Source organism: Equus caballus, chromosome 20 (genome assembly GCF_041296265.1).
Source record: "Equus caballus isolate H_3958 breed thoroughbred chromosome 20, TB-T2T, whole genome shotgun sequence".
Lineage (NCBI taxonomy): Eukaryota > Metazoa > Chordata > Mammalia > Perissodactyla > Equidae > Equus > Equus caballus.
Window position 1 is genome coordinate 11,432,673 of NC_091703.1, and position 14,828 is coordinate 11,447,500.

General features: G+C 36.6%; 1 protein-coding gene across 1 annotated transcript in view; it reads right to left on the reverse strand.

The window, feature by feature from the left end:
- Positions 1-14,828, reverse strand: part of LOC102149353 (uncharacterized) — a 315,161-nt gene that overhangs the window by 291,182 nt on the left and 9,151 nt on the right. The window contains exon 4 of the mRNA XM_070245788.1: positions 2,454-2,540. Coding sequence (XP_070101889.1) covers positions 2,454-2,540 — 87 coding nt within the window. The remainder of the gene's footprint in view (positions 1-2,453; positions 2,541-14,828) is intronic.

A 14,828-nucleotide genomic window follows, 5' to 3' on the forward strand; every position in this document is an offset into this window, starting at 1 on the left:
ACGCAACACGTGATGGTTAATTTTATGTGTCAACCTGGCTAGGCTGTGGTGTCCAGGTGATTGGTCAAACGTCAGCCTAGATATTGCTGTGGAGGTATTTTTTTTATGTGACTAACACTTAAATCAATACACTTTGAGTGAAGTAGATTACTCTTCATAATGTGGGTGGGCCTCATTCAATCAGTTGATGGCCTTAAAAAAGACTGAGGTTTCCCAAAGAAGTGAGTCTCCTCAACACTGTGACATAGAAATTATACCTCCATTTCTAGTGTGCTGCCCTGCTTAATTCAATCTCAAGACTGCAATATTAATATTTACCTGAATTTCACATCAACTCTTACCTGGATCTCCAGCCAACCAGCCTGCCTTACCAAAATAGTTTGAGGCAGCTTATAATAGAAATATAGATGAATATGGTCAGAGCAAAGTTCACATAAAGAAGAAAGGGAAGATTTGAGAATACCTACAAAAGGAAGCAGTAAAAATACAAAAAACGGAGGACAATGTTTTAACTATAATTAAGCACTCTTATTTTGTGCTTCCTGGAAGTCAAGGTATAAAGGAAAATAGCGTAGGTTAGATGAGTTGCAATGTTTAATAGAATTTATGACTCTATCAGTGTAAATAACCCACCACAACCACCATTTTATTTTTTACACTAAATCCTGAAAAGATAATGTTATGTTAATTTTTATATAGCATAGATTTTAAAAATAATGGACAATTGCTTTATCATTGATTTCTGGTAAATACTTTTTACTTAATATGGATATGGATCTGAGTGCTTCTATGTAGTAGATGCACATTTTATTATTTTATACTTTTGTATATGATTTGGTATGGGTAATATTAGCTTATGGATGAATCAGTGTTTTCCAAAGAAACAGAACCAATAGGATCTCTCTTTTTCTCTCTCTACATATTATATAATACATATACAATGTGTGCATGCACACACACACACACAGAAAGAGAAAGAGAGAGATTTATTTTAAGGAATTGGCTCATGTGTTTTGGTGGCTGGCAGGTAAGGGCTGTGCATTGCACTCTGCTCAGGCTGGGCCTCCTCAGGACCCGTCCCACAGCACTGCATGGTCTTCAGCCCTGTGCCGTAGAGGGTGCAAAAGGATATCTCGTGCTCATTAGCACTGTCTGTTCCCTTAAACAGGGTAACCATTTAGCCAAAAGAAAAAGGAAGACATCATTAATTGCAGACTTAAAACTGAATTGTGGGCAGATGTAAAGAGAAGTGTCTGCTCTAAAACGTGGAACCCCACGTTCACCCAAAGGAGTTGGGCAATAACTGCTGACAAAGGAAGGGTGACCAACAATATTTTGTCTTATGAAACGTACCTGTCCATGGTTAGAGCCATTCATCATTCACTCAACATATCTTAGTAAGTAACCTTTAGTCCTTACATTACAAATATTCCACCAAATATAGCTATATATTGTGATCTTCAAGAAATTAAAACAGACCTCAAATGCTAATTCTATGGCTACTCGTCTCCAGAATGCACTGCGATTCTCTCTTATCCCTCAAGTGTATTATGAAAATAAAAGACTAAGGTTTTCCAGTTTCCAATTTGCCCTCATTTTGAGCTACTGGTAAAAACTCGTTCTGAGAGTAAGTTCTTGCCTTATTTTGCACATATGTCTTTTGATGATATCCATGGATTCTGCATCATTTAAAAGTAGATTTAGTTTATTCAAAACTGTCTTTTAAAATGATCTTTGCACTGTGCTTGAGCCCTTTTATTTGTGAGGATTTACTCCAGTGTTTCCTTACAAAGTGCAGATTCAATGACTGGTGCCCAACAGTGGAATATGGTCTGGATTGCAAATGACTCTAAGTAACGCTTGTCACTATCTTCATCTCATCAGTAACCTTTGTAAACCCTAGAGGGCTTGGTGAGCTATCGACTATGCATAGTACAGTGCACATAAGGAGCAATTTTGATTTGTTATTTTACAAATACAGCTAAACACAAGATTACAGAAGAGGAAATCATCATATCACTGCACCTTTGTTATTCAAAACTCAGGTGGTGATTCCATCTTCGATGAAAGGAATTCAATAGTTACTATGTATGGAAATCTCGTGTGCTGGAGGAATTTTATTGAAGAATGCTCTTTTTAAACTCCAAGAGCAGAGATGGCATTTGTAAAGCCATGATGCTTCTCATAAGCATAACATCAGTCTTATAAGAGCGCCAGACAGCTTACAGCAGCATCAATGAGAGCAAACTCCTGCTTCTTCTCTCTGACCAGCTTGCTGTCCTTGATGAAAAATTACCTTCGCTGCCCATCATGTTGTTAGTGGTTAAAACTTACCATTTAAATTGTAAGCTGCAAAATCTAAATGGAACTGCATGTGTGATCTTTGTCACCTCATTTTCATGAATGGAAAAGAATATTCTGACACAAAAATTACATACTTAATTCTAGCTCACCCTCTCTGCTGACCTCCATCCCACACTGCCTTGGGTTTATTTCCTCATCCATCAGTGGGTCAAAGTAATTTCTGCTGTATTCATTTCCTGTGGAAAGTACATGAAGTAAGGGTCAGTGATTATTAGAAGCACATGAACCAAAATGTTAATTTTGAAATCGACACCAGCACAGAAGGACCATTTTAGCTACTTTATAAGCTTAATTTTTTTACAAGTCTTCCAAGCCTCCCTTTTTAGTAATTATCATCTTTCAAAAGGTCAGAAAAGGTAATTCAAGAAACAAGTTCATGCTATCTTTCTGTTGCTAAAAAATTAATGAGAAAATTATCAAATGTAGACATTAAAATAATAATAAAAAACTTAAGGAAAATTATTTTTAGGATCTAGTTGAGAGATGGACATTGTTGTAGTCTAATGGTGTTTAGAGTTCACTGATGGCTCTATTTACCCACTTGTATATCATTCACTACCTATATCATGTTATTGTGTCCAGAATTCTGTAGTTAACTTAGTTGTATCTTAATTATGAAAAACTGTAGCAAAATTCCCATGTTGATAGTTGAATAAAAAGAAAGAGAGAGAGAGAGAAGAGAGAGAAAAGAGAAAGAAAGAAAGGAGGGGAGTGGGGAGAGAGGGAGAAAAGAAGGAAGGAAACAGAGAGAGAAAGAAAAAGAAAGGAAGGAAGGGAGTGAGGGAGGAAAGTAAGAGGTGTCTGTTTACAGGTCTTCTTTGTTATGTCAACTCAAGTAACATGAAGAGAAGGTACAAATGATTCAGCCAGGAATTTTATTCAATACACATCAAAAAACTCAACACAAACCAAAAATCCTCACTTGATATTTCCCACTTATTTTTGTCCTTATCTCAATAACCAACTGTAGCATCAAATATGACTTTATAATAGAGAAAAGGGTCTGTTATCAATTTTCCAAATCTAGTTTCATATTTCCTGCAGACTGAAATGTATATGTCTATTGCTAATAATTTGCATTCAGTAAAACGTAATCTACTCTGATGATAAATTCAAGTCGCCTCAAACACTGTAAAACACAAATAAAGACTTCTGAGTGAAGACAACAATAATTCTGAAAGTACTGCTTACAGGAAAGGGTTAATATACACCAGGTATTCTGTGGTACTCCATGGTATATTAGTTTTAGGATCAAAAATAATCCAAACAGCAGCTCCTTCTCGAAGGCTAAATGGAATTTTGATAGGAACCTAGGTTTAATTTATATTTCTGGACTGGCACATTTTTGCTGTCAGTCTCTGTTCTATCAATGTAGTAAGTACAAGAACTGAAAATCTGCTTTTCCTTGAGGTCTCAATAAAGAAAAAATAAATGAGTTTCATTTTTGTTACTTTATCTGTCAACAACTACTAGGCTGGTATGAATCTTGGCAGTATGTAATCAAAGTCTTATGTACTGCAATAACACAGCCATTCTACCTCATTCACCGTAATTGTTTTTTTTTCCCCCTCTACCACAAAGCACTGTGATATTCTAAGTACATTATTCCATATGCTGGCAAAATAATTCAGCTATATTAAAGCAAAAACGGTAGTGTACTCCTAATTATATTACTACGGTAGCGTAAGTCAACTCTTGGTACCCAGATCCTGGGAACTCCCCCAATTCAATACAAAAGTCAAATCTTTTGTCTACGGAAATGACCTATTGGTAAGTAATACCAAGTTCATCAAAATGTTGGAGAGTAAAACAAATTTAAGTCATTTTTAACTAAAGTTTGCAGAAGTTTATTTGGTTTACCATTCTCATTCCTGTTGTCGGTTGAGAAATCAGGGTCTTGCCCAGCTGTGCAAGAAGGAAGCCTGCACCCTGGAGTCTTCAGTCCACTAAGACTCCCCTCGGGGCTTGATGCTTCTGCACACAACAGCGAGATGGGCCCCTTTAGGTCTGCGTGTGGTTTCAAAATCTATGCAAATTGTTCCTTCCACATTCAGTATGGATTGGGGCACACATGTAAGTTATAAATGCCACTCCTGGAGTGATTTATTTTATACTTCGCATTCTGGGATATGGTAAATAGAATTTCACAAGAATTACGAGGGATCTTGAATGAAGAGGCAATCCACTAATTCCTTTTAAACATCCCCAAATTCTATATTATTTTATATTCTATAATAGTATATTATGTTATATATTTGTATGTTATATGTTTTTGCAATGTATGTGTGTTTTATATTCTATTTTATATTATATTATGTATTGCTTTATATATATAATATAAGACACTTACTGTCTGTCTCCTCCACTAAAATAAGCCCCATGAAGGCAGTGACCTTCTCCCTTTGTCTGCTGCAGCCCCCTCAGTGCCCAGAATCATGCCTGGCACACAGAGGTACTCATAGCATCGTCTGAATTCATTCAATAAGTAAACACTTCTTGGAAACCTATTGTAATACCCCAATTTTTTATTGTCTAGATGTTCTTTCTTGATTAAAATGAACGAGTTATCATCTTTTTATCACCCTTTATTTTTCTCTTCCTTTCTATTCCCCATCCTCTCTCTATATTCCTTCAAGACCCCTTTCCTTTTGCTTTTTAACTGAGTGCTTTTTAGGAAGCAAACACTATGTCTGGATTTTAAAAACAAACAAAGAAAATACTGTGGCCCCTGCTTTCAGAGCATAGAGTGCTGAGAGAACAAGGAAGTTAAACATTTACAGTCTGGCGTGATTTAATACTGTGGTAAAGGATGGAGTTCTATGAGCCCATAGCAAGAGCATCTGGCTCATATTGGAGACTTCAAAGGAGACTTCCTGGAGAAATTGCTACCTGAAGTAAGTTTTGAAATGTGATTAGGAATAAGCCAAATCAAAAATACAGGGGAAAGGAATTTTTTTTTGGTGAGGAAGATTCGCTCTGAGGTAATATCTGTTGCCAATCTTCCTCTTTTTTTGTGTGTGTGCCTGAGGAAGATTAGCCCTGAGCTAATATTTGTGCCAAACTTCCTTCATTTCGTATGTGGGATGCTGACACAACATGGCTTGATGAATGGTGTATGTCCGCACCCAGGATCTGAACCCATGAATCTGGGCCGCAAAAGTGGAGCATGCCAGATTTAACCACTATGCCACCAGGTCCACCCCAGGAAAGGAATTTTTAATGGGAAGAGAAGCATGGGCAACGGAGAAAAGACACCAAGGCATAAAGACATCAGAAGATGCTTTGTTTGTGGATGATTCTCAAATCTTGTCAGCCTCCTAAAGTTACAGTAAGGTAGGTAATGGAATCCACACTTTCTCACCAGTCCTAGAACCAACTTTGACTAATGTTTTGGCTCAAATTATTATTAAGTTGTTATACATGCCACTTTATGCTGATTTGTTATTTCATGTCTGTTCAATCACTCAACCAATATTTATTGAGTGCTTATTATGTGAAAGTATTAGTAAGACAGAACACTCAAAAATCCCTCCCCTCACAGAGCTTGCATTCTGTGAGCAGAACGAACACAAACAAGTGTGTGTATATTTTATAGTTTATTAGGTGATTATAAGTGACGTGGGGGAAAAAATAGAGCCAGATAAGGCTAACTACGCCACCCAGGGAGGGGTGAGCGTTCCGTCACTCGCGTATACCCTTGTTTCAAACTAAGAATGACACTCAGGATCAAATCACTGTGTTCTCGAGACTATTGAGACAGTGAAGCAATAATAATGCTTACAATTTGTAATTTATTATTTATAGTTTATGACTAATTTGCCAATTACTTGCTATAACATAAATCAGCCTACAAATTCAATAAGAATCTACTATTAAATATTAAAATGATTCTCCCTTTCTATTGGTATATCCTGGCCTGATGAGCCAATAACCTAAAGACAGGAGGCAGAGGCTAAGACGGCAAAGCACCCAGAATCTATTATAAATTTGGAAACAACAGAATTTATCTTAACACTAGCTCCTTTGCTCACGATTCATTGGATAGTGTCAGGATTCAACAAAATGAGATGGTTTTAGGGTAAAGTGTATATTACCAGAAGGTAGATTGCTAATAGGATAAATTCCTAAAAGTGCCCTAATCATTCAGAAAATCCTTTTGGATATATCTAAAATCATCTCACAGGAAAATTAACAGACCCACTGAGAAATTCAAAGTAGGGCATTTAGCAACATAGATACAACAGGTTTTAACATGGCTGATATTTAACTGTTTGTTATATTCAAATGAACAATCTGACAGCTGCATATACATTTGTATATTTAGGCATGGTTCTGAAGCAATTGGATGTAATCCATAAACTAATAAATCAGTATAGTGATATTGTCTATATTCTCCATGCCCTTGTTTCCAACTTCCTAAAAATAGCTGTTCAATGTTTAGAATTAGCCTCAGTTAATGCATTTCTTGTGCTAGTTTTTACTGAATCGGGGAGGAACACACACACTTGCCTCTGCCCTTCCACACATATCAGGTTTTCCTATCATTTAACTCAGCAGCACAGAACGCAATCAGGGCTTTTACTTAAATTACACTGTAGGTGAACTCTGGCCAGGAAATCCTCCAGTGTGCGCCCAGGCAGCTCCTCGGGGGCCATAAGAGTGAGACTGAAATTGCCCACCAGAGGAAGGTTAGTGTGACTCATAGAAGTGTCGACTCAACAAGGCAATCACTGCCTTTCAAATCAGCTCCATTAGCTCGGGAGGAAGAAAATCCGAATGCATCTCCCTGTTTCTCAGGAGGTTTTGATCGGCTCCACTCTTGTCCTTTTCCTGTGAATCCACCTGCTTCAGCTCAGATTTTCATTACTAACCGTCATGTTTTCTATAATATACTTGAAGTTAAATAAACACAAGGCCTGCATGTAAACTAAATAACTAAATAATTTACATTCTATGATTACAGTGATGCACCAAAATTTTATAAACTAGGATACTCTCCTGAACATTATTCCTTTTAAAGGCATGAAGCCTAGATAACTATAATTAAATTTGCTTCTTATGAACTTTATAAATAAATTTGGGGAAACTTCATAGTTTCCCCACTTTGAAAATCCAATATGAAGATCTCGGGTTTAAATGTCCACAGGGCCAGGAAGTTTACATGTAAGTATAAAACATAAGTGTGGAAATCAGGGGCTGTAACAGAATAGAGGTTAGTGGGAACTATGTCAAACTCAGACATGCTCTACTATACTAAATCCATTTTAATACTATTTCTATAAGGTTGATTTACAAACATTTTTAAAATTAAAGGCAACTAAAGATACAATATTTCATATGATAAAGAATAGTTATTTTAAATCAAAGTCTTCATTATACTGAATAACAAAACAACAACAAGCCCCAAAAAAACAAATAAAAACCTAATGACAAAAACTCAAACTATGACTTGATTGTCCACTATGAACATTATTGTCCAACAGTCTCTTAGCAGTCTTGGCCAAAGCAGTTAGAACAAAAATAAGGGAGAGTGTGAGTAAAATTACTGAAAATAATTATATTTTATGCAATTATTATTTGAAGACAATAGGATTCCACACCACAAAAATATAAGAGGTCTGACCAAAAAACTTTTAGAACAAAGATCTTATTTGAATAATAGCTTGAAAAACAACCAGATAAACATTAAGAATCATTCACTTTTCTAAGTATCAACAATAGCCACTTAGGAGTTCTAAAGAGCAAACAGAAAATCAGCACACATAACACAGCTGCAGATAGCTCTCAAAAATCAATGTATTTAGACTTTCATAGGAATCCATAGGCGGTCATCAAGAGTATTAATCTTACCCAGAAACTCAATCTAAAAGGCCTAAGTCTGTTAAAAACAGCAAATTGATACCATTTCCCATTTCTCCTTGAGAGAAAGGCTACCCTGTGAAACGATCTGCTGCTCACATTATATTCAAGCACAGGTGCCCTGTTGGACAAATTAGCTTTCTCAACTGCTTATTCCTACTTCCTTTCCAAATCTTGTGGGTATTTGAGATATCAGTGCTTTGAAAACCTAAATAGGGTAATAGTTGAAGTTTGCTAACAAGTACTAATTAATTGAGCCATATTCTTTCTTCCCCTAAGGCCCTACCTCATGGTAAATTACGAGGCATTTTAACTTTCAAACCCCTGGAGTGCCGCTGAGCGTGTAATTGCTGCAGGGCTTTCTCCGACAGGACCCCAAGGCATTAATGCATCATGTGCTCCTCTGGACCTGGAATCCTCAGAGTTAAAGCGTGTCCCTAAGTACCTAACTTCTAAACAGGAAGCTATTCCCATTGCTTAAGTAATGGTGATAATTCAAAGGTTAAGTATAAATATATTGGGTTTTTACACATATTTAAAAGTCCTGCAAAAGCAATATCAAAGTAGGTTTTCTTTCTTTCTAATTTGAAGCCCGGCAACATTATCCTACATATAAATGAACGTATGTAGATAGTTTGGAATATTGCCTTTCAATTTAGGAAGTACCTGATATTACCATCAATTACCCCTATAATCTTTCTGACTGTGCCTTCATTCATTTAACAATATGTCTTCCTCAGGGATCTAAGATTACATATATTTATGTATTATATTTAAGGGTTCATTCAGGTAGAAATGTTTTCATCACACTGCAGCACACTTTAATATGAAAACAATCAATATAACGGATTATTAGATTTAGCTAAACGATTTTAATTAATAATCCTTTGTCCAAAAACAATCTAGTAATTTATAGACAACTAAACTCTTTATCTCATAAAACAAGGGGTTCAGGACTTCCTATGGGTTTTTAATACGGCTTTTGGTCAATTAATCTGATGAAAGCTAAAGAAAATCTTATTTCCTATTAAATTCTCTTTAATAGAACACAAAAAGTATCTGAAAGAAACTCTGGAGATTAAGGACTAATTTGTGCTAAAAGCACAAAATACTAAGGTCACGAAAAAACTTTTCTAGTAAAATTGTTCTTAAAATGGAAACGCAACGACTGAACTCCAGTCAACATGGAGGCTTCACGAAGTTTGAAATTTATATGGAATTTCATTGATATAGTGCAACTTCTTATTCTGATAGCAAAAAACTCTTTTAAAAAATTTCACCAAATATTTAAGAGGATGTAGGTAAACAATTCTGTAACCTGGTCAACTGCTAAGACACTGATTGCATCACTAACATATCAGGAAACAAGTTTTTCTCTCAGTTCTACTATGTAGCTGCTTATGTTACGAAAGTCACTGGACTTTCATTGGCTATATGATCTAGTTCCAGCATTTTATTCTAAGATTGTTAACCATACTTGTCACCATCCTATAGATTCCTGTGCTCACATTTTTATTTTAAAGGTCTATAAGTTTCACTGGCGTATAAATAAATCCAGTCGCTTAAATGTATAAATCTATCTATCATCAATGACCTGGAGTAACGAAGGAATCTCTCTGAATGTTAAAATGATTCTTATAAAAATTCTTTCTCCGATCAACTACTTATGACAGATTTTATAAAATATTACTTTACAAAGTTATACATTGGGGGTTTCACTAACATTAATTTGAGGAAAAGATAGAAAAATAACCATGCTTAGCCGTTGGCAAAGTGTTACCCATGGTTTCAATTTTAGCATTAATGGAAATAGAAAAAGACAATACAAATAGTCATTCAGCTAATTTCCTGGGCATATCTGTCCGATTTCCTGGAGGTAGCCAGTTCCTTGTGAGAAACAAATAAATTGAACTTTTCTTATTCTGTTCAAATTCCCAAAACTCATACGTTTGATTAAAATGCCCTTTCCCCAACTGGACATTGTTCTAGAACTCTGTTGCTCCATTTAAAAAAAAAAAGATGAGAAAGTAAGCTTAAATTAATTCATATAAATTGATCAAATATTTTATCCATGTGATATCTACATAAAATATTCCTTTACTTCGGTGGGAAGGATGCTTTCCTGCCTCTTTATTTTTAGCTTTCCAAGTTGGTGAAAGAAATTCAAATCACTTAGGGGCCAAATGGTATCTGAAGACACAAATTCAGGTCAGTTCAATAAACCTAAACCAAAAACTTTTCCTGTATATTTTCTTTTTCTTAATAATAGTTGAAATGTCCCAAAGCAAGAAAAAATTTTTTAATGTTCTATAAATTTCACATAACACCTGTTTTCCATCTTAAGGGAAAAATAGCTATAAATAAGAACAATGTAAACACTTTTATACAATATCCCTTCTAAAATAATCTAGGCTATGTACACTATGGCGGAAAACAATTCTCATCACATATTTTCTCAGAAAATTTGAATTACGCACTTAACATGTATACTCATATATTTCTTTTGCTACAAATTTTTGTACACATGTATTTCTGATGGCCACACAATCTGAAGATAGATTTAGAGTCACAATTATAACCCTAATCCAGGATTTCTCTAGCTCAGGCACAACTATTATGCATCTCTCCCTTTAATTCAAACAACCTTTCACTTTTTCTGGAAGGATCTAAGGCATTAGATTACATATGCTCAAACTCATTCCTCTCACCTTCCTTGGAACATCTGCCGTTTTCTTTCTCTGCTGCCCAGCCTTCCGTTTTGCCGCCTTCTGTCAAAGATTCTGCGCTCACAGAGGTGCTCTTCAAACCACAAATATCTCCATATCCATCATGAAATCACTAGTGGCACCTCCACTCCACAAAGCCACAGGGTAACCACCTCCTGTCAATTCCAGAGCTGCTGCTGAGGCCAGCTCAACTGACCACTGTTGGCACCAGTACTGATTCCTGCTGGTACCTCTTATAGGCCATGCCATGTTCTCTCCAATGTCTGCTCTGGTTCTGATCAAACATTGAACTCATGCCTCTGTCCATCTCATATTCCTTTGGCAATGCCAAGTGGAGGGGTACACATCATCCACACACATGGTATGCGTCCTTCTTAAACCTCCGTGTTACACAGGTTGGCAGGTAAAGCTACTGAAGTCCCCAAAAAGTGATGGAGATCTCAGTTTTTATGCCGAGCCTCTCTCCCTAAGACCCTGGAACAAATACCTGAGGATTAGACAATGGGACAACATGATTGGCAGTGTGCTATAATCAAAATTACCTTTCCTCTCTGGCTCTAAGATATTGGCATGGGATCAAGCTTGTGTGCCTGACTGTCTCTTTCCTTAGAATTTTCTTCTTCCATCTCGGTCTTTCTTAAAATGGGAATGCAACAAATAAAATACACCAGCCAGATGGCAGCTAAAGAGAGTTTAATGAAGTTTGAATTTAATATTGAATTCATTGATGTAGGGTAACTTCTTATTCTGATGGCCAAAAAGTATTTTTAAAACTTTCACCCAATATTTGAAAGGTAAAAAAATTCAATTTCTGTCCTACTTCTAAGATACTGCCTATTTTGTTAATGTATCAGAAAACCTAAATTTCTATATTAGTTTTTTCACTAAAAGTTTGGTCATTTTAGGGCACTTTAAACCACAAAACCTCAGACCTGCTCAGTCCTGGGCTGAACACGGTTTAATCAACTAAGTTGGGATCCCAGTTATGCTAGTATGGTACACACACAAATACACACACACACATGCACACACACACATTTACTTTTCCTGTTTCGCCTGTACTTCTAGGAAGAGTCAATGCAAGAAATGCTATTTATAAAATAGAAGTAAAAATTTTATATGAGAAAATATTGCTTTTTTGAGAGTGCCAGATTAATCTGGTTTAATCAACTATAATCTCAAGAGCTGCCCTCAAGATGACTTTGCTGATGTGATGTTTCACGAACATAGAGAGATTCCATGTCTGTTGTGCTCATATTTATGTCTCCCATATCTAGCATAGTGCTTAGCAAATAGAAGATGTTCAATCAATATGCTTTCCAGTAAATGAGGAGAAAATGGAGAAATGCATAAAGCATTTTTGGTATTACATATCTAACTCCTAAGCAAAATGTTATATAAATTATTTTATGCCCAACTAATCATGCATATACCATTTCCATTTTTAAACTACACTGATATTATTAACAATAGGTTATGATCAATAAATAAGCCAAGGCATAGGAACTGTACAAGACATTCATCAGATTTTTGTTTGGTTGGTTGGTTTTTCTGTCTTGAATCCATTTCCCTTCCTAATAGCATCACAATTTCCTAGTCCTCAGTGTGTATAGTCTTGATGGTCCAGTAACTCCAGGTTCCTGTCTCCAACTACAGGAGGCAGGAAGGGTTGACAGAATCTATTTCTCCCACCTGTGATAAAGCCAGGAGGCAGGCAAGTGACCTGAGCATAGCCAATCAAATGCTCTCCCCTAGGACTCTGGGTAAGTGAAGCAAGGATGGGAAGAACACTTGAAATAACCTTGGTGAAAGTTAGAGATCAATAGGAAAAAACCTTCCAAGTAGAATTAATTCACATACCATCAGTTTAACTATTCTACTATCCTCTTCTACAATTATTCCTTCTTTCTTCTTATCTAAAGCCTTTCCATGGCTCCTTCTCATGTCTGTCCCACATTTCACTTTACTGCCATTTAGAATTCAGAGGCCATGCCATGTTCACCACCTTTTTTGTGCCACCATGTCATATATTCAGATTATTAAATATGCCCTTTGACCACGCAGCCCACAAGCCCTTGTTAGGTTTGAAACCTAACCCACCTCCTCTCTCTTTTGAAATTCTAAGCAGTTGTGAGTCGACTCCCTTCTCAAATATACACTTCTGAATTTCCCCTTCTCGTAAGGCTAGTCATCATCAGACCAGGGCACAGCTGGAAGTGAGGAAAGAGGATGAGCTGAGATGCTGGCATTGGAAAAGCAGTCTACACACAGGAAACACAAGCTCTGGGCAAGATGGAGCAGACAACATATGGCCAAATATAATCACATATATGTGAATTCCTCTGAGAATTTACAAATTAGGGTTTGAATGCTTTTGCCAATTGTCTGTCTAGAAATTAAAGGCCAATAGGAGTGGAAAGACGATCACGAGCAGAGCCTGGCCGACTTTCATTTGAAGTGAGGGCGCAGAGGCAGAGTAGCCTGGGAGGAGACGGGGCAGCGGCAGGCAGACTGAGAGCTTGGCTGTGGTTTTTCTCCATTCACACCTTGGGAAAATGACTGATACCAACTTAGAGTGTCAGCTCTGCAGCACACTGTCATTTCTGGGGAGAACCTTCAGACAAATAAGCTTCTAAGGATGCTCAACATTGGAGTGTTGAGCTGGGATTTGGGGGTGCTCACCCAGCAATCTTGAAATCTTTCCACCCAGTAGTTGCTTATTTTGCCAATTTCTAAAGATCAGCATGTGCTTACTTTAGTTACTTTTCTCCTATACAAAGGAACTCAATCCATCATAAGTTTGAAGGCTTTTTATCCAAAGTCTGTTTTCAGAAAATCCCTCCCCTAGACATTTCCCCCATAATTTAAATTGCTATTTATCCAATAACTTTACATTTCCTTGAAATAATTTGGTTAAAGTAGCATTGAAATTCCGCCATTACTTACTAAAGTTTTTTTTAAAAAAGCACCTAAAAGGTGCAAATGTTTTGATACTTACTTATAGGATGATAATTTGTGCTCATTGTAATAATACTGCGGGAAAAAGATGTAGTTACTCGATTTTACGTAAGTAATCACATTGGCAGATGATGTAAATGTTCTTTTTTTAGGGTATTAACAAGAAACATTGTGTTCTGTAATATCTAGCAGTTTCTGAATTCACATATTTCAAATATTCTTCCTTGTTCACAGACCATAAAATTGTACATCTCATTTGCAATTGAATGTTTTTGGAGGCTCTGCCAAAGGCAGGCAAGCAGGGTGGTTTTGGGTAGAAATGCATCAAGTAATTTTTTTGGCCAATGTTGACTATGTCCCAGAATAGAGATGGCGTAACCCCTACCTATGTCAATGTCTGGCTGGTTTTGTCAGGATGATAAATCACTGCTGGATTTTCCATCTGAACCTTCTTATTTTTATTCCTTCCACTCTGCTCTACTTTTGAGCTACAAAATTTTCTCTCTGTCTATTTCCTAGAACCTGGCCAACTAATGATCGCTCATGACAGTTACTACATTTCATGCCCACTCTCATCTTCCAGACATGGGAAGTAAGCCCCCAGTAGTAGTTCTCAACCCCAGCTGTCCATCAAAATGCCTTGTGGAAAATTTAAAATACATAGCTGCCCAAGAGTCATCTCTGGACGTTCTGTTTCCCAAAGGGCCCCTGGCTCCACAGACAATTTTGATACACAGCCAGGGTTGAGAAAGACTAACATAGGAACATAAATTCTAATTTTAGGGATAGGTAAGAATGATAAATAAATACACATTTATCTAAAAAATTACACTCTCCTTATAAAGACTTATACATACAAACCAGCATCAAGGAAGTTGGCCTCCGGAACACGTCTTCTTTAACATCATTGAGATGTTACTA